At 37.4% G+C, this 25,674-nt stretch overlaps 1 protein-coding gene across 1 annotated transcript; it reads left to right on the forward strand.

Annotated features, from left to right (window-relative positions):
• Positions 1-1,592: 1,592 nt before the first annotated feature.
• Positions 1,593-25,160, forward strand: LOC117215032 (organic cation transporter protein-like; the record flags this gene model as incomplete). The annotated part of the gene is made up of 6 exons (XM_033461413.1): positions 1,593-1,717; positions 14,704-14,887; positions 15,643-15,901; positions 23,747-24,045; positions 24,642-24,754; positions 24,946-25,160. Coding segments are annotated over 6 exons (1,195 nt in total), but the record flags the coding sequence as incomplete, so codon positions are not given.
• Between the last annotated feature and the right edge of the window lie 514 nt (positions 25,161-25,674).

Raw genomic sequence — 25,674 nt, forward strand, 5'->3', positions numbered from 1 at the left:
ACGGTGCTACGTCAATCAAAGAGTTGAGGAAGAGGTTAGTGATGTACGAAGAGCAGAAGAGTCGCAGAGCAAAGTCGATTGTGAAGCCGGCTAAAACCCAGAAGAATGGGAAGCCCAGTCAATCTGTAGATGCAATGAAGAAAAGAAGATGCTTCATTTGCGGTAGTGAGGTCATCTAAGTGTTAAGTGTCCGGAGAGGGGAGAAGGTGTTAGGTGTTCCGAGTGCAGCGGATTTGGACATATTGCAGCGAGGTGTACGGCACGACCGAAAGAGACTTGCGTAGTGTCAAGATCCGAAAAGGGGAAGTATGTGAAGGAAGTAATTGCAGGAATTAAGCTTCTATTCTCTGAAATTACTCTCAAATCTCAGAGTCAACCCTTCAAATTCTCCACACTGGATCTTCGATTCTTAATATTTGTAATATCGTAGAATAGCTTTGATTGGAGATCGGCTGAAATTAGAAAACACCGTGTACGTCGTCTTTCGTGGTTTGTTTACATCCAAGAGCGCCTAGTAACAGTAACGCGAGAAAAGATAAGCAGCGTCATAACAGAAGTACGGTTCCACATTTCAAGGAGTGACAATCGAGAGGCCAGAGTATGTGAGCCGAAAAGTGTGCGTGTGTGTGTGTGTGAGAGGACGAGAGCAAGAGCGAGCACGACCGAGCAGGAGTGTATTGGCGAAGATCAGAGCTAATTGAGTCGTCGAAGAGTAGAGTCGTTAGAGGTTTCGAGTAGTCGAAGAGTAGAGTCGTGAGAATTGATAGAGTTGGTAGAGAGAGAGAGAAAGTGTGTGTGTGTTAGATTCGTTGTGACGAGAGTGATCAAATAACTGTAAAGTTATTTGATATAGATACGAGTATTGCATTTAGTTTCCGTTAAATAAATATCGTTCTCTGTCCAATTTATATTTGTATATTCAATTTAATATTAATAAATTGTAAGTAATCGGAAAAAAATTTCTATCCTTATCTTCCGATATTACATATTTGAAGCATAAATTAAAAATCGACACATTGACTACTTCAAAGAAATTAGCCCGAGCGAGACATAATACGTTCATCGTGGTTTTCGCGCGAAGTAAATATGCGGTTTCTCAATCGTTGTGAGACTCCAACGACGTTAATTCTGTCGAAACGGCGACGCGCGACGACGATCGCACATTCTGTTGCTAGCGAGTGCTTGCAAATCGCGACGATATTGAGCGTAAAGACTAAGCGCAAAAATAGAGGACACTCGGCGGGGAATTGGAAATGCTCGATGACGAAAGGTATTTCAAGGTGTAATTACATCCACCTCCAATTGGATCGCACCTTCGTTCGGTTGCTAGGTCAACAACCTTCGATGTTATTCAAATAATGCAACGGCTGGGGCAGCCGGTAGCGAGTCGTAAAAGTTTCAATAAAACACGTTCCTGCTAGTGAACGTATGTTAAGACTTACACCGAGTTTTATTTCGCTACGCCGTTTACTAGTTCGAAACGATCGATTGCATAATAGTAGCTGTTTCTTTCATCTCGGAAACACGATCGTAAACGGTGACAACGATCCAGCTTATTCCTGATCGTGTTAATTTCCACGCAAACTTTGTAAACATTATACGTCGCGACGCTCTCGTTAACGCGTCATTCCCTCCAACTCGAAAGTCTTGCAACTTTGGTGATCCGTTTTCTGTGTAAAATTGGTTACGAGCATCAGGGGACTTATCGTCGTAATCGGTAAATTGTTTATTAAGGATCTACAGCTTTTAAGGATTTCTCTCTAGAGATTTAGAGATCAGAAGTTTCATTAACGCGTTATCGTGTCCCTAACTCGATCTTTTTTCGTGTAAATTGGTCACGAGACTTACGAGCTTCGTTGTAAATAGAAGATTAGTAATATTTCGTAGTTTCGTGATAGTATATAGACATTTTAGTGCTTAAACGCGCAATTTTTAGTTCGCTTTTCGCTCGCATCGGCGCTATGAAACGGATCAATATCTCAACACTTTCCTTTAGTTCTACGAATCATCTTTCGACCGGCTTTTCTTGGCCTACCGTTTCCTAACGCTGTCCTAATACTATCGTCTTGCTGAGATCCTTTTCCCGATTGTATCTTCTGCTTATTTTATTATAAATCCGAACTTTCATTCACGTCGTATGTTTTACAACGTAAAATCCGCTAGAGCGTTCCAATAAATGTAACCAGTAGGTGCTCTAATACTCAAACGCACCTGTGCGTATCTCTGCATATTTGCTGAAAAAAAAGATGAATCTTACGTTACATTTTCAATATGCGTAATAAGCCGAAAATTTCTCTGATGCTAATCCTTCGTAACAAAAGGATGGCATCACTATATGCATGAAAATAGCATTTGGCAATCGTTAGAAACACAATACATGGATATATATGTAGTTGCCAAATTAACCTTCGCGGTGTTCAAAGTGAACGGCTAGAAACGATTGATTTTCGCTATACGCGTGTCACGTAAAGTCGGTATTTGTGTGGTAGTAAGAAGACTGAGTCGTAACCCAACTACATATTTTCCTTTATAAAACTTTATTATAAATGTTCACACTTACAAAATAATACCGACCTGGAGAAAAGGGGTTGTATGAGTACAGCAACTAGAAGAAGAACAAGAACTGCCCGAGCTGGGTGAAGTCTCGGTTTATATACGTTTTGGTTTTAGGATGTTGAGGGGCTAGGTGTAGGTTATGATGTAGAAAGTGTCCGAAGGTCAGGGGGCCATATCCTATCTCTGATGTGGACTGAGGTGCATCACAGCCTTGGTGTATGTTATGATGATAAGGTGGTGATGTATCCAGAAGTGTCCAAAGGTCGGGGGTCCATATCCTATCTCTGATGTGGACTAAGGTGCGTCACAGTCTTGGTGTATGCTATGATGATAAGGTGGTGATGTGTCCAAAAGTGTTCGAAAGTCGACCGTCGATGTATTATCACTGATGTAGGTTGAGATGTGATTGATGTCACATACCCCCCTCTTTAGATTGAACTTGATCCCTCAAGTTTTCTTCAGAAGACTTTTGTGGAATCGGACTTGACGTGGCTTGAAAATTACAGCTGATTCCTCCTCTTCATCTGAGTGGTCTGTGTTGGTTGGAATATAGATGTTGGGTGTTGAGCCCAGGGTGAGTGGTACTGGTGGGACTGTCGCATTGTGGCTGTTGATTACAGTTTCATTTCGGCAGCAAAATAAATTGATACATAGTTTGTTCGGTATACATTTCCTGATGCATTTGAATACCCCTATTTTGTTTAATCCTTATATACCTAGTATGCCTAATGCTATGTACCCTAATATCTGGAGCGTGGTTAGTCCCCAATACTGTATATTTTTAATTCTGTGTTCGAAATTAAGTGTTTCTATCTCGTCGCCTATTTTATCGATCGTTGTTTTATAGCCTTGTAGATTATCTATTATTTTCGGTGCTCGCTCGAGTTTATCTAATAGATGAGTGAAACTATCGTTTGTTTTGAGCGCTATAGTTTTTGTTTTGATATCGTATATGACTTCGTTTTTTGTTTCGCCTATACGCATGTGTTCGTCTTTGTACAATATATCGCAAGAAGTGTTAGCTCTTATGATGGAAGGCTTGTCAAGTTTTTGTAAGGTATGCTTCGTTTGGCAAATTGTGTCTATTTCTATCGGATTTGCTGGTATCGCAATGTAACAGTTGCTAGTTTTGAGCGGTATAAAGCTAATGTCTTCAATCTTAAGTACAGTTATTTGACAATGTTCAATGTGTGGTTTGAAATTTATTATTTCTTGTTCTACTTCATTAATCGCAGCGTTCTTTATGCTCTCTGTCTCGCTACTTTCCTTACTTTAAAAATTTTTTTTTTGTTTTTATTTAAATCTGTTACATCACATTTATTTACTACTAAACCATCTTGAATTGTATTATCTGTACATTCCTGTGACTTATTTTTTTTTTTTTTGATTTTCTGGAATATCATGCACATTCTTTATAATATCAGTCGTTGATTCTGATATTAATGAAGAAGATACATCTACTTTTATCGATGATTCTACTTTATTAATGTCACTGTGCACTTCATCTAGTTGTTCCATAGTAAAACATCAAGATTGTTACAATTACTTAAGAAGTCATGGATTGTTATTTAAATATTTACAGCACTTTTCCATCAATGTAACCCTTTATGGCAGTTTGACATTCTACAGAACACCAATGCTGTATCAGTTTATATTTTTCTTCATCATGAAGTTTTATTATATCACCTAATTCTTCCTGATGTTTTTTTTTCTTTTTTTTTCAATTTTCAAATAGAAGTGTGTTTTCTATGTGAATCTTTTAATTCTTGGTTCGCCTCGAGTAAGCGATTATTAACATCTTTGGAAAGTTTTTGGACGTTTTCCAGTTCTTTTCTAAGAAAATTATTTTGTTCGTTCATATCTTTTACTTTACCTTCAATTTCTACCCTACGCAATATTTCAAATTTATTTTCATTGACAAGGATCATTTTTCTTATTTTTCAAAATCCAGTTTCAATTTATTAGTTTCTTCTTCATATTTATATCCAAAATCACCCACTTTTTCATATTCACCCTTTAGTTCGTTTAGTTCACATTGAAGGGCAGATTATTTGTCCTTGTGGTTCAAGAACTACATTTTATCTCTTTTGCATCTTTAGCTCCAGCTTCACGTTCCTCCATTGAATTACTAACACATGAATTAAGTTTGGCCTTTTTTTTTTTGTTCCAGCAAGTCAACTTCATATTTGTGACTTATGTTATTTCTTCTAATTTTATTGTTAGTTCTTCAATTTGTATTCCAAAAGATTGAACTCTTTTTACGTGCGTGTGTGTGTGTGTTTTTTTTTTTTTGTAACTCGTCGAGTTGCAATTCTAATTTTTGCACTTCCTCCTTCATGTCCTCTATGTGCTTCTCGAAATCTTGTGTCGTCCTGTCTTTGTCGGAACATTCTACTTGAAGATCAGCGAGTTGATGCTCGGGATCGTAATTCAATTTTTGGTCGTTAGCAGTAATAAGCTCACGTAACTTCACTTTTGAACTTGATCTTGTTTGGTCTTGATTGTGTTTTCGTGGTGCTTGTGGTGTTCTAAAAGTAATCGTCACGTTGCTTGCATTTTTAGTGCACATTGATACACTGCACTCTGCACAGGCAATGCTTTTGTTGTCATGAAATCTCTCTAACTTTTCAGTAACAAAACCTTTTATTTTATTATTTAATTTTGGATCATGCGCCCCTGGTGAAGATACATTATGTGTTCTCTTTACCTTTATTATGCACACGTTTTCCTTTTGCTCTCAATTTTTCGATCATCTTGTGCTGTTCTATATATTGTGTTCTTATGTTCTTCGCATATAAATCCTGTCGATTGATTTTATCTTTCAGTTGAGGTACATGTTTAATTCTTTACCTTTTTTTTTTTTTTTTTTATGGATTTCTTGATAATCTTTTAGAAGTTGCTCGTTATATTTGGAAAGCTTTCTCACTTCGTCTTCAGCTGTTTCCTAACGGGATTTTTCTTCTTCAAGTTTTTCTGTAATCATTTTTTCTAAACTTCTCCATTTATTCTGTTCTTCTTCGAGTAATTCATTACGTTTCGGTATCTGGCTATCTTTTCCTTTAAAACATTTAATTTTATCAGAGAGTTCTCCTATTTTCAAACTTGCTTCATTTAAGGTAACTTTATGAATTTCCGATTGATGCTTTAACATTTGATGTAAGTCTTCTATTGCTGTTTCACGTTCTTTCAACTGTTCATTAAATTCGTTGTTTAGCATATCCACTCGAGAAATTTCGAGTTCTTGAGCATCGTTTCTTCTTTTAGAAATTTGGCTTATTTTCTCTCGCCTGCTGCTACATGTTGCTGTCATTTTATCAACTTCTTTCTTCTTTTTTTTTCTTTTTTTTTTTTGAACTTAAAATCTTGATTTAAGGTTTGTGTTTCACTATATGATTTATTATTATTAACTAGTTCAACATTATTTTCAGTAGATTTTTTTTTCGCGTGATTTTTATACTTATTTAAATAGTTTAACATGAGCAAATGCATCGTACGTCAGATATACCATTTTTAATAAATTGTCGCCTTTACAACTCGAGTTACCTCTGAACGAGTCGCATGATTGATCAATAAGCCATGAGTAATTATGCAAATTCAGTTTTTTTTCATCTATTTATTTGAATATTATAACAAAGACTTTACATTGAATATTTTATTAAAATTGTAAGTTTTTCCTAAACGCTTCAAAATCCACAGTCTATTGATCAACTCCTCTATCCTTTCTCTTTCTCCTCACTAAGATAGATAAATTCCTAACGTAGTTTGTGGATAATATTCTTTTTTTTTTTTTTTTTCTAAAGCAAATCACATTTATCATCTGATATATTTTTTGAAATAATTTCTGTCTGTACATTTTCTTCTTTTTCCTTACTCCTCTTTCTCTTTCTAATGAATTCTTTTTATTCCGTAAAATAGTTTTTGTATATTCAATTTTGTTAAGTGCAATCCTTATTTCTGATAACTTACTTTTATTAGATAATTCTTGTGAATCTTCTACTACATCTTCCATATCATTTTGAGTGCGGCTTCTACCTTCAGTAAATTTAATATCTTGAACCGTATCATTAATTTCAATAGCTCTTTCGGTATCAAGTAAATCGCACTTATTATTTAATATACCTTTTGAATTGACTTCTGTCTCTGCAGTTTCTTCTTTTGTATCTTCTTCGAGTTTTCTTTGTTCTTCTAATCCACCCTTCTCATTTTGTAGGATCTTCCTTGTATCTTCATCTTTTTTAACTTCGACTTTATCCGATCTCCTAGGTCTGCCTCTATGTTTCGCTTCATCAGTTGCTATTACACCCGTTACTGCATTATCATTTTCTACAGATTTATACCTATCGCTATCACTAGCTGTGTTCGTTAAAAGAACTTCCCTTCGTTGACGAGTATCAGTTGTTTCGTTTTCACTATCTGAAATTGATTTTTGTTTAACACCTCTTTTTTCTTCTTTGGCAAATTTATTTTCTACATTTTCCGATGCCTTTTGTTTATTAATTATTTCAGACTTGTCTTCGATTAATTTCGTCTTTAAAGCGCTTCGCAAAATTTTATTTGTGTTTGATTGTCTGGTTTGATTATAAACAATTTCTTCAAATTTTGGCGAAGTAGCAGGCTTTGCAGCAACATTATAACGACTGCTCCGTTTACTACTATCTAACATAGATGGAGATGGATTCTTGTCATCTTTATTCTCTAAAGACTTCTCTTGTGTATTAGCATCTAAATTTCTCGACATAAGATCTGCTGAAGTTTTTGATTCTGTAGTGTCACACGCATTTTTCGCTGTCATCATTTGGTCTTCTTCTATACGTTGCGCAAGAATTTCAATTTGTTTTTGAATTACGTCGACTATGGCACGAATCGAATTGTCCGTACCTCCGTTTGTAGAAACGGTTTCAATAGTTTCGACTTTGTCTTTTCGTGATGTGGGCATGATGCTTATTGAGTCTGAGCTACTGTTGCTATTTGGACTCGAAGCGCTTGAGAAACTGGGTTTTCTCACACGGTATCGTGAAAATGAATCCAGATTTTTCAGCTTACCGTAGTAGCTATGACCGTTGAGGAGTCTCAGGGATGTTTCCTCTCTGGTTGGTTCTAGATTCCGAATCTTATTTGTAGGCTTGCTCTGCGCTGACCGTAGTCCTCTCGTCTAGTTTCACCGTAATGGAACGTTGAAAGTTGCTGCAGGGCTTCGTAGTAGCAAAGATTCGCACTGGGTCCGTTGATCCTTCGATCTTCAATGATGCGCGTACGCCGAAATCGTAATTTCGTTTGCACTGAAGTGAATAGATCCTGGCAGGATCGCCAAAATGTCACGTAAAGTCGGTATTTGTGTGGTAGTAAGAAGGCTGAGTCGTAACCCAACTACTTATTTTCCTTTATAAAACTTTATTATAAATGTTCACACTTACAAAATAATACCGACCTGGAGAAAAGGGGTTGTATGAGTACAGCAACTAGAAGAAGAACAAGAACTGCCCGAGCTGGGTGAAGTCTCGGTTTATATACGTTTTGGTTTTAGGATGTTGAGGGGCTAGGTGTAGGTTATGATGTAGAAAGTGTCCGAAGGTCAGGGGGCCATATCCTATCTCTGATGTGGACTGAGGTGCATCACAGCCTTGGTGTATGTTATGATGATAAGGTGGTGATGTATCCAGAAGTGTCCAAAGGTCGGGGGTCCATATCCTATCTCTGATGTGGACCTAGGTGCGTCACAGTCTTGGTGTATGCTATGATGATAAGGTGGTGATATGTCCAAAAGTGTTCGAAAATCGACCGTCGATGTATTATCACTGATGTAGGTTGAGATGTGATTGATGTCACACGCGCATGGTTCGATTGCACCATAATTCGTTATTAAGACGTTTCGAGAGAGGCAAAGGATGTGGTGTCGCAACGTGTTGCGCTCGCACACGTTTATCCTTGGATAAAATTCCCGGAGCGCGTATTATCGCGTACGCCGCGCGAACGCGTTGAACCTTCGCGCAAACAATGAGAGCGTGAACGCGAAAAAATAGCGTTGAGCACGTAACATTCGGCCTGATATCGTTGATTGGCCGCGAATCGTCAACATGCACGGGACAGTTTTACGTAAAGACATTCGATCCGTACAATTATGTTAAGACGTCGACCATAGAACGTACTACGTTGATGCAATTAAAATTTCAATGAAACAGGAGAACGCGCTAATAACTAGTCACCCCGTTGTTGACCATAACGTACAAATACTTTTGTTTAAGAGCTGCTCGTTAGTGTTTACCGCGTGCAGCGATTAAGTGACGAACAAATTACGTTCAAAGGGTATAGAGCTCGTTCTCGATTAAAATTCTCCTAACTTTCTAATGGTATTAGAAATTATAACTTGAACGTATGTACGCGACTGGCAATAAATATCAGGACAGCCGCGGATATTTAGTATAAATCAAATATGTGTTCCATTGTCCTTAATTTCTTTTATTATCGATTATTATTATTATAATTTTTATATTAATATTAATATTATTTAATATTTTAATATTAATATTATTTAATTTATTCTATTATTGATTCGTTCCATTCCGTTTACGTCATAATACGTAGCCTGCGGATTTTTACGCATATTTTTCAGAATATAAAGGAAGCGAAAGAAAAAACTAGAAGCTGGATAAAAAATTGTTTTACCTCGATTAAACGTTACAAAGCGTGCTACTTTCCGATGTTTTATATATTTCCACGTGTCACACGTGTACTTTGCAATTTTGCCCTTTCAGATTTCACAGAAATGCATAAAACTTCCGTGACCTAATTTTTTGGCACGTGCACGTGCTTCAAAATAAATTCGATGATATTAAATACCAGATTATAGGAACCAGAAATGAAGAGTTCTACAACGATGGAATGGGTAAATGATTGTCGATCAGACGAAAGACAATAGCAAACAACGATATAGCGATGATTAATTAATGGAAGATTTTTTCCTTTCAGTAAACAAAAATAGAACTTAACGAACTCAGTAATTGATAAATGATTACGTATAAGATAAGTGCATTTTCCAACTGTGAGTCATAGTTAACGTTTAGTTTAGCCTAGGTAGGATCTTAGCTTTGGAGTAAATAAGTATAATAGTAGCAAAAAATCGATAGAATTGTTAAAAGGCTGTGACTAATCCTGGTCGACTGGTCAGTTATTTGAATCTATTGTTATTTTGCTAGTATACTTTTCGAATCATTTTCAGCTATTCTATGGGCAAGCATTCGTTTCTTTCGCGCATGCCACGTATCATTCGCTCATTAACTCGTTTTTGAAAGCTTTTACCGGCGAATGAAAAACGTAACGTACACTTGCATAATGCGTTCGAAGTGTTCGTTCGTTCAATATTCATGCAAAGGTTAGGCGATACGCGTGATAAGTCGCGATGCTACGAGATGTGATTAGATGCGGATGTTAATATCTTGTAAATACCTTTCCTCGACTATGATAATCATCGAACACTAAGAATTTCGCAAATCGATGCAATTAATCGGTGATCTTGTGGGAAGAAATTTCGATATCACGATAATGTTAACGATAGTATGTTAATTACGACTAGTACCGTTACTGTTACATTGTTTCATAATTAGTATTAGTTTAATATAGTCAACGACTCCTCCGCAAGCATCCGTGCAAGTGTTATTCATTATTATGCTCACCTTCTATTGGAAAGTTCTTGCCTTGCTCAGCAAGTCTTTTTGATTTTTTTCCTGTGTTACTTCCGCGTGTTACCGATTTTTATGCTATGTACGTGTTTGTAGGAGAACTTTTTTGAGCCGCGAAGTTTTCTTTCGACGATTCAACGATCGAAAATCAAAGAGAACCAATGTTCTCTCTTTCGATAAAGTATGTGATGATAGCCATTGCCAAAATTATTGATATATTTATCTGGTTGAAGACAATCTAGCAAATTATACAGCAAGCCTAATGAAATAATAATAATCTTTATCATTAAATTGCGCCATTATTTCATAATTTCATTGAAGGATAATAGAAATTCACGAAGCCTTCAAATTGGATTTCATATTATAATAATGTAAACATCGTTTGACGGTATTATCTGGTTGTGAATAGGGTTGATTTGATTCAGACAGCGCCAGTCATCATGACATCGACTTCCTATCTCGTTATGTAACATTCATCAGAATAACAGACGCAATTACCGTCACTGAATTATCTTAATGACATTCGTTATTAATGAGTAAGTGTTTTCGACATACGTCGGAGGTCGCAAATCTTGGATCATCTTTCTTTATTATCTGTTTAGATCCAATCCAGTTCCTTCACAGAACTTCTTTCCCTTCAATTTACCTAATTTAATAATTCTTCAAAATTTTCTCATTTTCATTTCTCATTGCATTGTTTCTTCGACCAATCGCGGGGAGACGTAATCGCAAGGAGAGACGTCAACGGGGGTCGTAAATCCCCGTTACGATTATAACAATCGACACCACGAGTTGATCGATCCCCTGATTTCCGTTGAGATAATAGGGGTGATTGAGGTTGTATAACCCTGTCATTCACAGAATTATAAATTATATGTTTCCAGCACTTAGATTACACTGACGTAGAGAAATAAGTAATTAACAACTTGTCGCACGAAGCTAAGATAAATATATGCGTTAGAGCAGGGCTCTTATAATTAGATTTAGTGTATTAGTGGACGTAGCACTATGAGATTTAGGAGAGGAAATGTATGCTCGACAATACCGAGACCGACTCTCGCGTTATGCTTAGACTGCCCCGCTGGGCATTAGCGTATACTTAGTAGTTGACTTTTCCAACGATGTAGAAGAAGTGAAGCTGAGTGACGATGCTGTGTCCGAGGAAAGCTAAGGATGGGTGTGTCTAGCGCACGGGACCATCGGATTTGTTGGTGCCGATGTTATTTAGGAGAGTGAGGGAATAGGCTTCGTTTTTAATTGGTTAAACGAAGGGTCTTAACTGCCCTCGACAGAAAGTGGTTAGTGGGAGGAAAGTTGCAGCGCACGTGAGAAAACTAACTTTCCCTTGTCCCGCCGTGGTAGACAATAGTCTTTAGAAATGCTTCGGACACAGATGTTTGTTTGTTTTGAAGGACCTTAGCAGGCAAGTGACTTGGGTTTGTGACGGGTGCTTAAGGATATTGAGGGTACGCCGTACGGAAAAGCGGACATCTGGTGTCCGTCTGGCCCGCGGTGTGTGACCTGGGCCAGGCAGAGAGGCCCGGCGTAACATCCTCCCCCCGTTGAGAGGGTACCGATCAAAATTTCATTAAAGGTGGAGTTGATTGGAGCAGCCGCCCGACTCCTTGTTGATTGCTGATTGTCCTTATTCTGCTTGATCGGGTTGGCTCGTTGGTAGGACGAGCTGTGTGGCACGTCGTTCCAAGATGCTCGTTGCCGTATGACTTGTGGTAGTCTGGATGAGGCCGTTGTCGCCAGGGTGACTTCGCAGATACGGTCGAAAGTCCGGTGCGTTGAGGATATGTTGTCTTCCTTGCGTTCTGGATCGCCGTGGTCATCTGCATTGCCTGGCGATTTTCTATTGCGGTTCGCGAACCAGGAAGTGTCGTGAAACAGCTCGGCCCATGAAGTATCGTGAGACACCTCGTCCCAGGAGGTGTCGTTGTACAACTCGCCGATTTCACAAAGGCACGTGAAATCCGTGTGTGGTTGCACAATGAAGACGTGAAGGAGGTCTTCGGTGGATTGGAGGACAGGGCTCCCCCCGCTGACCCATTCGTATCGCGCCTTCTTGATGATGCTTGGTGGTTGGACCGGCGTGGTCCAGTTTACTGCGAAAGACAGAATTGGAGACATCTTACCTTCCGTTTGGTTAGGTTTGGATCTGGAGCGGGAAGATTTTGCATCTCGGTCCAAGATGCTCGGCTCCGTATGAGTCATTGCCGTCCGTAGGTGCCGTAGCTGCCAGGGAAAATGGATGGCCAGGCCTAAGGGTTGTTGCGTTGAGAGCAAGTGGTCCACCTTGTAGGCTGCACTGACATCGACGAGTGTGGTGTTTTGTTTCAGCCCATTCGTCGGTGTGCTCCATTTCGGCGATAATGTAGTAGGAGACGGCATGTCGGCTGGTAAGGTTTCATCCGTCTGTTGATCCAGAGACTCTTGAGCGGCTGTCTGATTCAAAGCGTCTGATGGCGTGGAATCAGATTGTTGCGATGCTGATGATGTGAGCGAGGTTGTCGTTGGGTCTCGGGTGGGTGACACGTTGTGAGTGTCACGCGATGAGGTCCGCATGTCATGCGACAAGATCGGCGTCCGAGTCGATGCGATATTCTCCGTCGGCTCGGGTTTCACGCATGAATCGCGTGTTTTTGTTGTCGACGGGGTTGTTGCTGATATTTGTTCAAAGAGACCTAGGAACCGCACGTCAAGCTCCCGATGCTCTTGCGATAACGAATCTAAACCCTCAGCTTCCCCCTCATCTAACCCATCTAGCTCGTCTTGAACCGCGAGTATCGTCCTCCAAATTTCATCGAACGAGCTGCGGCAAGATATTAGGAAGATTCTGTTTGCCTTCCCAGACGCTTCGTATTCATCGAGTTCGCGCCTTATGGTTGCAAGTCGACGGGCTACGGCGCCTCGTCTCCGCCGTAACGTGCTGATTAGTTCAGCTTGGGCCATCTTTGATTTTAATAACAGGAACGATCTTGTTTGATCAAATGGACGTTGATCTGGGACTCGGTTGATGATCGTTACGATGCGGCGTTGGCTCGTGTAGATGCTGAGCGACGGAGGTGCTCCTCTCCGACGGCGGTTCCCTTGATCAGCTGACTAAGTGGTTGGAACTTGGATTTCACGCGACACTGTATAGTCACTGGTCAGTGCACTTTTTGGGCGACACGAAATCCGGCTCGAAGGACCATGTTATTTCGACCAATCGCGGGGAGACGTAATCGCAAGGAGAGACGTCAACGGGGGTCGTAAATCCCCGTTACGATTATAACAATCGACACCACGAGTTGATCGATCCCCTGATTTCCGTTGAGATAATAGGGGTGATTGAGGTTGTATAACCCTGTGATTCACAGAATTATAAATTATATGTTTCCAGCACTTAGATTACACTGACGTAGAGAAATAAGTAATTAACAACTTGTCGCACGAAGCTAAGATAGATATATGCGTTAGAGCAGGGCTCTTATAATTAGATTTAGTGTATTAGTGGACGTAGCACTATGAGATTTAGGAGAGGAAATGTATGCTCGACAATACCGAGACCGACTCTCGCGTTATGCTTAGACTGCCCCGTTGGGCATTAGCGTATACTTAGTAGTTGACTTTTCCAACGATGTAGAAGAAGTGAAGCTGAGTGACGATGCTGTGTCCGAGGAAAGCTAAGGATGGGTGTGTCTAGCGCACGGGACCATCGGATTTGTTGGTGCCGATGTTATTTAGGAGAGTGAGGGAATAGGCTTCGTTTTTAATTGGTTAAACGAAGGGTCTTAACTGCCCTCGACAGAAAGTGGTTAGTGGGAGGAAAGTTGCAGCGCACGTGAGAAAACTAACTTTCCCTTGTCCCGCCGTGGTAGACAATAGTCTTTAGAAATGCTTCGGACACAGATGTTTGTTTGTTTTGAAGGACCTTAGCAGGCAAGTGACTCGGGTTTATGACGGGTGCTTAAGGATATTGAGGGTACGCCGTACGGAAAAGCGGACATCTGGTGTCCGTCTGGCCCGCGGTGTGTGACCTGGGCCAGGCAGAGAGGCCCGGCGTAACACATTGCATTGTTTATTATATATTCTACAAACCCGTATGAACACAACGCAATAAATTGACACGATAAAAGCGTTGAGATAATAACCACGAGACAATACTCGACAATAATAATACGAGACAATAATAATCGAAAAGGCTGATGAAACAAAGGAATGAGTAATTTGTAAAGACAGGAAAACAGCAATTAACGTACATCCAGCTACAATTGAAAATAACTTTCTTCGCTTTAAATGAAATTCCAATCAAATACGTTTTATCAGACTCGACTAACAATCAATATTATTAGCTCAACAAATACTCGAGATTCCCAATGTTTTTTGTCGAGTTTCAAATAGAACGTTAATTACTCGCTTGTCGGAACGTCCATCGGCATCGAAGACCGTGAACCAATCTACGTTATCTTCTCCTTCGTTTCAGGCTGTCGCTGGCGATACCAGTCAACCGCGAAGGTTACTCGAGATGCAGCATGTACGATGTAAATTACACGGAAATTTTGCTAAATGGAAGCCACGTACCGGACCCATCGTGGCCAACGAAAGATTGCCAACAAGGATGGGAATTTAATTATACCACCGTCCCTTATGCGTCTGTGGCATCCGAGGTGACAGAAAATGTTCGACTTGTAATTTCCTGCTTTTTGAATATTTTATCTGTTCCTATCAATCAATCCCTTTATACTGTGTATGTCGTATTCGATTATTTGCATGATCTATTTCGATAAAAAATAAGCGTAGTGTACAATTTTTGGAAAGAAAGAAGAACGATGGAAAGGGTCGAATAAACGTTTGTGGAAAGATCGATAGTTCAGAAGTGGGAAAATTAACAATGTCGATTTTCACAGAGGAAAATTATAGTACGTAACAGAATTACTAGTACATATTGCAGTAATAATTAGTGCATGTAGTGAAATTACAGAGTACATTCTAAATTCAAGCGTTACATTGCCAAATAAAATACAATCTGAAAATGAAACTGAAAATGAAAATACCGGATTGAAAAGAAACTTTAATAAAACGTTATAACGAGCAACAGCGCGAACACACAGATTTGTTTGACATAATTTGCAAGACTTTTTGCTCCAGTGGATTTCCATGAACTTTGCGTCGCTCGTCAGGAGGAGAATTATTCATCGAGGGGTAGGAAGCATCCAGAAGAAGGACGCGAGAACGCGCAGGGTCTTAAGCTTCTCCTTCTTTTTTCCTCAAAGGGAAAGGAAAAAGGACAGGCGCGCTTCATTAGGAATTTCGAAACTTTGATCGAAAATTCGTTTAATCGAGGCGTTGAAATTGCTATAAGATTCCCGTGATGCTGATAGTGATCAGAAGTAAATCATTCGACTGTAGTTTTCTGTTGCAGCTGGGATGGGTTTATCAGTATGATGCACTGCCAACCATAGCTCAAAGTATCTTCTTCATCGGCGCTATCTTCGGAGGATTAATTTTTGGATGGGTTGCTGATCAATATGGAAGAATACCAGCTTTACTCGGAGCTAATTTAATGGAATTTCTCGCTGGGGTGGCTACTGCGTTCACGGGTAGCTTCTGGCAGTTCACTTTGTGTCGTTTTTTCGTTGGATTCGCCTTTGATAATTGCTTCACTATAATGTACATATTAGGTAACCGTTTTTCAATAATTTCTTTTTTGCCCTGGAATTGAGTTTGAAAGCCACACAGTGGCTACAAAAAGTACTTGTACGTATGTATCCTTATTTCCCAATGAAGCGTCTCTCTTCCTTTTTTTTAAATCAGTTTTTACGTTTCATTTTGATAGCATTAATTATTTATAAGCATGTATGAAAGTATTACAAATGATACGAAAGCTAATATTTTAATCAGTCTTATCTTAAGACTTAGTCTTAATTAATTGGTATATATTATAAATGCTGTTCTAAATACGATGGTGTACAGTTACTTTTAGTAATTACTGTAAGCAGGAAGATCTCTAAGTTTAAATAACAAAGTAATCTCAACAACATACTGTAAAACTGTTGTTATGCTTGATTTACGACTGACGTTTCTACAAGTATATGAATTTTGCAACAGAACTCACGTTGCCATGCAACAATTTAAATGAAATTGAAAACCATTTAAAGTTACGAAGAAAGATGCTTAAATACATATGAATATACATGAGGTCATACATATTTATTTTTTAACTGCGGCGTTTATATCAAAGAGAGGGAGAGAGACAGAGAAAAATTAATTTTCCTGTTTTATAAGAATTTCATGCAAGATAAAAATATGAAACTTTAAGATAGTTGGATTTATATATACCATTGAATATTTATAATATTTAAAGGTAGTTAGTTCGCAATCATTTTCTATACTAATATTTTCCCTCTATACTCGCGATCAATTATAATTTTGTTTTCTCTTTTAACGAGACAATATTCTGATTACAAAGGATTAGTTGTTCAAAATTGCTTTTCATTTCTGGACAACTATAGCATACCAGGGTTTTCATAAATTTTCACTTCCCAACGGAAAGCGAAGGTAACGAATGAATGGTTCTACAACGAACGCTTCCACAACTATAAATCTATGTATATATATACATACATACATGTATATGGTTTTAATTAAAATGAACATCTTCTTCTAGCAAACTTATTTAAAATTCGTAAAAATATCACATAATAATATAAAACAATCAAGTAACATTTTAAATATTCCATTGAAAATTCTAATAAATTGTTTAATATAAGATCGATATAATTCATGCTGAATTCATTGTCTGATATCCATAATACAGGCAATTTATAATACAAAATTTTATTATAACTCTACATGAAAAAATTTCAATTATAATACTGTAGAAATATATTTTCCAGTTATTGTTCTAATATCAATATACTGAAGAGAAAATCTAGACTAGTCTCTGTCTTGAAAGATATTTTATACCCTGAAAGTACAGCGTTAAGACCCTGATTGAAACTTTTGAAGAGACTCTGTTGAAACGTAAGAACGCTGATTGAAAGTTCATCAGACGAGTCATTGAAACGAGTTTTCTTGATCGAATAGCAAGTTTGTCCTGCAGACAGCATTCCAATTGTGAAAATCGAGACCAAAGAAACTCAGGTGACGTGCATTAACCCTGAATCGATGACTCAAGCCGAGGTTGGAAAAATTTACAATTTGTTCGACAAAACAAGGCCAAGTTGACGAGATTCGTGAGCAAGTGGCTGGTTCGTTAATGATTTGGCGTTCAAATTTTCTTATTTCTATTCTAATTATCAAGGTCGATTAAACGATTGATCACGAATATTCGACGGAAATATTGAGAAAGAAGGCTCGATCTGTACGAGTGTAAATCGTATTTTAATCAATGACTTGAGAAAGTGAGGTATTGATTGAAACTAAGATAAGTGATACTAATTCGTTTCGAGCGCGTAACAAATTACATCATCGGATTCATTGATTTTCAAATAATTCTATATTCAGTTCCGTATTTATAATCGAGCGTAGCGAAGATAAAATGAAAGGGACGTGATTATCCGAGGGTCTCACAAGTAGAGGAAAATCGATGGGAACGAGGAAATCCTTAATTGTAGAAACTGCGTAGAAAATACCGTGGAAAATATCATATATATTTTAATAGAAATATTTTTGTACTTTTTTTTAAACATTAAAACTTTAGAGCTTTAGAAGCTTTATGTACAATTTGTCGCGCTGTACAATTCGCCGCCACATGTCCAAACTCGTTGCATTTGAAACACTTCATACCTTTTCCTTTCTCCGGGCACTTAACCCTTAGATGATCCTCACTACCGCAAATGAAGCATCTTCTTTTCTTCATTGCATCTACAGATTGACTGGGCTTCCAGTTCTTCTGGGTTTTAGCCGGCTTCACGATCGACTTTGCTCTGCGACTCTTCTGCTCTTCGTACATCACTAACCTCTTCCTCAACTCTTTGACGTAGCACCGTACAATATAGCCTTATTGTTCTCGTCGTCTATTATTCCATCCACTATGTATTCCACTTTTGCTTCCTCCTCTATGTCCACATGGCTGGCTATTTCGAGCATGCGGTACATGTAAGCCAAACATGCTTCATCACTCTCCTTTTTTGTTTCTTCAAGTTTCTGATGAACTTGCCTACTGTTGACTTTCCTCGAAAATTCTTTCACTAGCCCCCTCTTCAACTCATGCCAAGTCCTGGCATGACACTCGAAGCTCGCAAATATTTTCGCTGATCCCTTCAGCAGCTTCCTTGCGTAGACTGCCTTCTGCCCATCCGACCACATGCACGTATCAGCGACTTCCTCGAACGACTCGAACCATCGTTCGACATTTTCACCTCTGTTGCCACTAAACGACTCTAATGCATCTTCGACGTCTCTAAAACTCAGTGTCGAACCAACACATGCCCTTCGACAACATTCGTCACGGTCCTGATACACCCTTCGCGTATCTCTCTTGTATCCTCTTGCGTTTTTCTTGTCATCTTCGTCCTCACTTTCGTCGTCGCTTTCTTCTTCCGACGATATGTCTTTACCATCCATGGCCGCTTGTAGCCGTGCGCGTAATTCTACTTTTCTTCCCGTCGTTTTTAAACCTAAACTAGCGAGGCGCTCCTTCAACTCCTTCGTATTCATTTTCTCAACATCCTCACCTTCGTTGCAATCACGCTCAGCTCTCTGTACATTTTCTAAATCTCGTTGACCGGTTAGCTCTTCACCGCCCGTCGATCCCTTACGATACGATTGTCCAGCCCTACACGCCCGATTCAGCCTTGCAATCAGCACTGACCTCGCACCCGATATAGGGAGGTTCATTCGCGCGAGCTTACTCCTCAGCTCCTCCAGCGTCGAACCCTCTTCACCCGACAATCGTTCGTCCCCGACGTTTGCCATTTTTCACACTACACAAACTTAAACAGTCAACGATATCGTCTTTTACCGCACCGCGTACCGGTAAATTCACAACTAGCTCGAATAGCTCTGTTAAACCGTTTCGTTTTCTGTCTTGTCCAATCCCGGACGAACCCCCAAAAATATGTAATATCGTGATGTAATATGTTTACAAAGAGTGGACAATAGAGATGTTAATCAGACAGAAAAGACGATTGTTGATTAACTTGAACTATTCACACCAAACGTACAGAAAACAGCGCAATCCGCACTCTCTCGGCAACGCCACTCGCAACCTCCGTCTCCACTCGACTCGCACACTCTGCTTTTCGACTCGCACACTGTTTCTCGACTCGCACTCTGTTGTCCTTTTCCTAGGCCCACAGCACACGTATTCCGCAGACGCTCGTGGCCAGGGTCACGTAGGTCTTTTCCACGAAACTATGCACTTGAAAAGACCGATAACACATTGATGGGCCCGACGGCGCCTCGGCTCTCGCGACACTGTTCATAGTTCGTCCGATATTTCCCAGGCCTTTCGTCCACGATACTACATATATTTTAATAGAAATATTTTTGTACTTTTTTTTAAACATTAAAACTTTAGAGCTTTAGAAGCTTTATGTATTAGTATACGTATTTATACAGACTTTGAAATTCATAACAAATTTCTCTAGATAGATGCGGATTTTTTGTATTGTTTCGTATGTATACTTGTGTCACTTTTCTTTCTAACGATATTTAGTTAAAAAGTTCGTCTATATCATTTATAATAGATTTTGTTTTTATTTATATTAATGTTAATTTTATATTAATAAAAATCACTGAAATTTTTAGTATCATCATTATTTAGTATCATCGAATTTCTTTCTTCTTTATGTTCCATATTATTATTAAAATTCTCTAATAAACATTCAAATATCCTATAGAATATTTCCATTATTTTTCACGTATTATTTGCAGTCATATCTTCCATATTTTATTATCGATAAAGTTTGAGTTGGTTCTTTAAATTCCTATTCAACATTCCAGCTAACCAATCGATATCAATAACACGTGCCTTTCTTCCTGCCAGGATTTATAACTTATTCAAGCAGAACCTCACTCGACCAGCTCGTTGAAAGCGTAGAATTCGATCAACTTCATACAACTCACATACAAACTGCAGATAATGCTAACAGTGGGAGGAAAATATGAGACTGCAAAGCGTATAAACCTAGTAGTTTATAAAAGCATTTACATATTTACCACAGAAAAATTATATGTATGTAGAATATGTGTTATATAAAACATTCTGAAATTTCATTAGCATTGTAATGATTATATTGGTAAAGTTTGAAACATTTCTGAAGATGCACATAGAAGTTACGAGATATTTAATGCAAACATTTATTTAGTACAAATATACAGCATAAATAGTTATCTTAAACATGTAATAAATGGTTATCAAATATCGGGATTTATTAATATAATAAATGTTTGACTATTTTTATAATTAAATATTTTTGTAATTACTGTGAAATATATAATTACGCTAAATAATTTTGTATCTTGTATATAGATTTTTAAATTTACTTAATTGAAACTCTGCATTATAATAACCGTATTTATAATTCTGACGTCATATTCGATATAATTATTATATGACTTTATTACGATCCTAATGAAATTCCAATATATTCATGAATATATAACAGAAACGTAATAATACTTTGTTGTACTAATTATGATACCATCATATATAATAAATATAAATAAATAAAAAATGTCTATAAATGCTAAGATACTTTTACGAGCCAACAGGCGAGAAGGAAGAAACGAAAGAAAAGAAAGAAGAGAACGAACGTTAATCAGTTTCGAAACTTTAACAACGTCCTTACGTTGGACGGTGCTCGCGTTTATCGATTGATCGCATTGCGAGATATCGGTCAGATTATTATTATTAATACGATCGTCTGTAATTTATCTTTGCTAACTGTGCCGCACGGAATCTTCGTTTACAATAAATGAGTTGTCCCTTTTGATCGAACGGTAACACGATATGAAATTACAGGGTGACGGAAACAGCTGGGAGAAAAGCGAATACTTTTTCTGCGCGAATAATGTAATGTTAAAGGCAGTAAACCTTGAGAGGCGAAGTGATGAAACGAGTGGTCTCAGAGAAGCTCCTTTACGTCTTCTTCTCCTTTCTGTATCCTTTCTATGAGAATAATATCTCGTCTTCAGAAGAGATCTCCTCGCCCTATCTACGCGTTGTAAAGGCAATACAAACTGAATGATACATATATTTAAAAAACGATATTTTGTTGGTTTTATGAATATTGATTTTTATAACGTGAGGTTCTTCTACTCTTATTTTCTATTAAATTAATGATACATATATTTTAGAATGGCTGTCGCAATGGTGATGATGATGATGGTGATGATGATTTGCGAAAGAAGATGTTGAAAATTACAGACAGCATAAATAATATTTAGATTTCATGGAAGTTGATTTTTGTAATGCGAGGTTCTTCTATTCTTATTTTTCATTAAATTTCTATGTAGAAAATTATTAAACATTTGGATATAACTGGGAGATTATTTCCGTTCATGCGTACCGAGTTACTCGATGGTCTCGTACCGAAGCTGATAACCAACCCAGATTTTCAGGAAAGCGATTAATAGCTTAAAATTTATTCGTGCGAGATAATAATCCAAAATGTAGTTAAAGTTTTTAAGCATTGTTTGTTAGGATTACGAGAAAATGATGAATTAACAGTTATGTATAGACACGTTATATATATGTAGGAGGTCCAGAGCGTATTGGGAAAATTTACGGCGAATTAAACAGGAAATTCCGAGATATCTGCTCAAAATATCTGATTTGTGGAATTATCCTATAGCTATTTTATTTAATAAAAATTAATTCAGGTAATTTTAGAGAATAGAAATATCTGAAACTCGTGATTTAAACGAACGTTCGTCATTTTGGTTTATTATGAATTATAAATTGGTTCATTATGAAGCATGAAAAGTAAAAATCAATGGTACAAAGTGATCTTAAATAAGGAAGCGAGTTCCATGGTAAACATGGTTCGAGCATCGCAATTATAATAAAGCAAAAAAAAAAAAGAAACAACCACTGAGCGGTAATTATCAGGAAGCCACTAGTTACAACTAATTGAAGGTGATTCCGGATTAGAAGCAAGCCACTATTAAGTGGCTAACACGGTTGCTTCATTAAGAGCAATTACTCCCTATTTTACGGCAACTACAAATAGACGTTGTTCACTATGATATATTTCCACGTGTTTATCGCATCTTGTCCTGTTATGCGATTAAAGAGTTACAACCTTGCGTTTCTAATTTATTGGACGTATACGCACCAGACATTAATTTCGTCTACGTATTCGTGAAATTGCGAGATTCATTCATCGCGAAGGTCAGTTCAATTGTTCAAGATAACTTCTCATCGTTTTAATCTGTTTTCTTGTACGAAAATAGAGTAATATTTACTTGTCATTGCACTGTGGATATATATCGATATGTTCGTTCAGGAAGTCAATTGTTTTCATCGAATTAGACTCGACTTTCCGTAGAGAATGTTCGTTTCGACATAAATATGTATCTCAGGCTTATCGATCTTTCAATATCTACCATAAATAGCTTAACAAGGTAACACACGCTCGTGTTTGAATTATGTAAATGATCCTTTGACTCTAACGATCCGTTTATTCACAGTTAATTTATGATATTGCTAGTTACGCGTGATTCTACCTTTTGTATCTTTAAGAAATACAGGGTGATTGGTAATTGGTGGTACAAGCGGAAAGGGGGTGATTCTACGCGAAAAAAGAAGTCGAAAATATAGAATAAAAATTTAAAAATTTAAAAATTTAAAAATTTAAAAATTTAAAAATTTAAAAATTTAAAAATTTAAAAATTTAAAAATTTAAAAAATTTTAAAAATAACGTCAATTGAGACAACGATCTACAGTGAGATCCGTTATAACGAGACGTGATAAAGTGCACGCGTACCGAGCGAAAATTCAAAGTCGATTTTCTCGAAAACAAAGCCTCAAACGAAAAATTTTTATTCTATATTTTCGACTTCTTTTTTCACGTAGAATCATCCCCTTTCCGCGTGTACCACCAGTTACCAACCACCCTGTATAATTCGTAAATAGAAACGTATTCTTGTCGATAAGTATCGAAACACTTACGGAAATTTAAATGGGCTTGAACAATCATCGGGAAATTATTAAAGTCCTTGTTATTAGATCTAAACACGATTTAATCGTAGAATTAAACACGTTTGTTAAATTAATCTATATATTGTATATCTACTTTTTATATATTTGTAACTCAAATTTTTCTTCTTCATATTGCGTTAAGTTGCCCCAAAAGTTTCTTTCGTTTTATATTATTTTATTGAATTACGTATGATCTATTTTGTCCCAATGAATATAATTCAATAAAATAATATAAAACAAAAAATAGTATGCGTCTATTATCTCCTTACGAGACGAAAGAAATTTCTGCGACAACCTAATATATTGTTCCATTCTTTATTCACAGAATATTTCTTTCACAGATGATTCTTCTAAATATTATGTTTTTTATTCCAGTATTAGAATACGTTGGACCAAAGTGGAGGACATTCGTGGCGAATATGTCGATCGCAATATTCTTCACATTTGCAACTTGCATTCTACCCTGGATCGCCTATTATTTGGCCGACTGGAGGATGACCTGTATTGTCACCTCAGTTCCTCTTGTTCTAGCCGTAGGTACGCCATGGTTGATACCGGAAAGCGCTCGATGGCTGGTCAGCCAAGGTCAGATAGACAGGGCCATTAAAATCCTTGGTAAATTCGAGCGAATCAACGGCACCAAGGTGCCCGATGACATCTATAGACGATTCCGGGTAAATAAACCGATTACCGCAATCTTTTCCGTATTTTCTACTTTTATGATCTTTCCTGCTTTATGTGCGTTCTATAAATACCAATTTATATGCCTTTAAGCATATCATATAATCATTTTCTTTGAATAGAAGTCTAATTGGGTCTTTTACGTAATGAAAATTTGTTTACAACCTAGTAATTTTATATCTTATTCATCACCTAAATTGCCAGCGATAAATTGCTGTCAATTTCTGTTATTGTCTGCTATTGTCTATTTCTGTAATGTTATTTATTGAATTTGTATATTGTTTTTATCTTTGAAAATTTTTATACAAATAGATTAAACATTTAGAAACTGCTCAGTCTATGAATAGATCATGGCAATATTAACGATATAAGGAGATAATCGACTTTCAGAGGTTTGATGTTTTATAAAGTAAAATGAAAAAATTTGCGAACGTCCAAGTAAGCTATTTCGAAAGGATCGTCTCATACAAATATAACATAAACTTTCTTCCGGATTTTATCGTAATCTTTGTACACATAACAGATTCACATAAATTTGTAAGAAAAACAGACAAACGACATTAACTAGTTAAAAATTTGCTAATAACAGGAAACCTGTGCCAGAATCTGCAAAGAGGAGGAAGCAGACAAAACGTACTCCGTGTTGGATCTATTTAGAACGCCACGACTACGGAATATCACGATTCTATTTATTATTATTTGGTTCGTATCGCTATTAAACAGATATCAAATAGATTGACGTAAAATCGGAATTGTATCTTGTAAAAATCTCACGAACAGTTTTATATCTTTTGTCTAAAAATACTTCATTTCTGAAGCAAGGAATTTGCTTCTCACATGAAATATGATAGCGTGCTTTTCTTTATCATATGAAATTGTTTTACGAAATATAGGATGGCGATTTCTTTGGTGTTCGATGGTCACGTACGAAACGTCGATAATTTAGGCCTGGACGTGTTTGTTACGTTCACGATTGCTGCAGCAACCGAGCTGCCTGCTGACACGTTCCTCACGCTCGTTCTTGATCGATGGGGCAGAAGATGGCTGGCGTGTGGTTCCCTCGTCATTTCTGGTATCTTCAGCATCTGGGCTTCTGCCGTTTCCAATAGTTCGTACATTTCGTTTTTATATATTCACCCTTCTATATTACTGATCAATCTTCTAAATAACCTAAGTCGATAATTTTGACTTAATCAGACGAATATTTTTCATTCGTATAACATTGTGCTTTTTGAAAGGAAGAAAATGTATATTTTGGAATATTTATAACATGCAAATGCTTGTAGATTATTTGCTACATTGCTAGAATAGTTTCCAAGCCCTATCATGTATCCGTTGTATAGATATTTTATTTCCCCTTCTACTGCTTTGATCATAAGATCGCTTCGTATTTCCGCATATATCAAAGGGCGTTGAACATTTTTGCAAGGTTATTGCAAAATGGAGGATACTATCGAAGGCTTATTGCTGTCACTTGTACGTTCTAACTGGAGTGTCCTTTAAATAATTTGCTTCTTATTAGATCCTTTTTGCAAATAGGAAGATAATATTTTTGGGACGTGAGGATTGTTAAATAAAAATGTAATGTAATCAGATGTAAATTGTCATTGGAATAGAAGAGT

This window comes from Bombus bifarius, unplaced genomic scaffold, assembly GCF_011952205.1.
Source record: "Bombus bifarius isolate JDL3187 unplaced genomic scaffold, Bbif_JDL3187 scf7180000009337, whole genome shotgun sequence".
Classification (NCBI taxonomy): domain Eukaryota; kingdom Metazoa; phylum Arthropoda; class Insecta; order Hymenoptera; family Apidae; genus Bombus; species Bombus bifarius.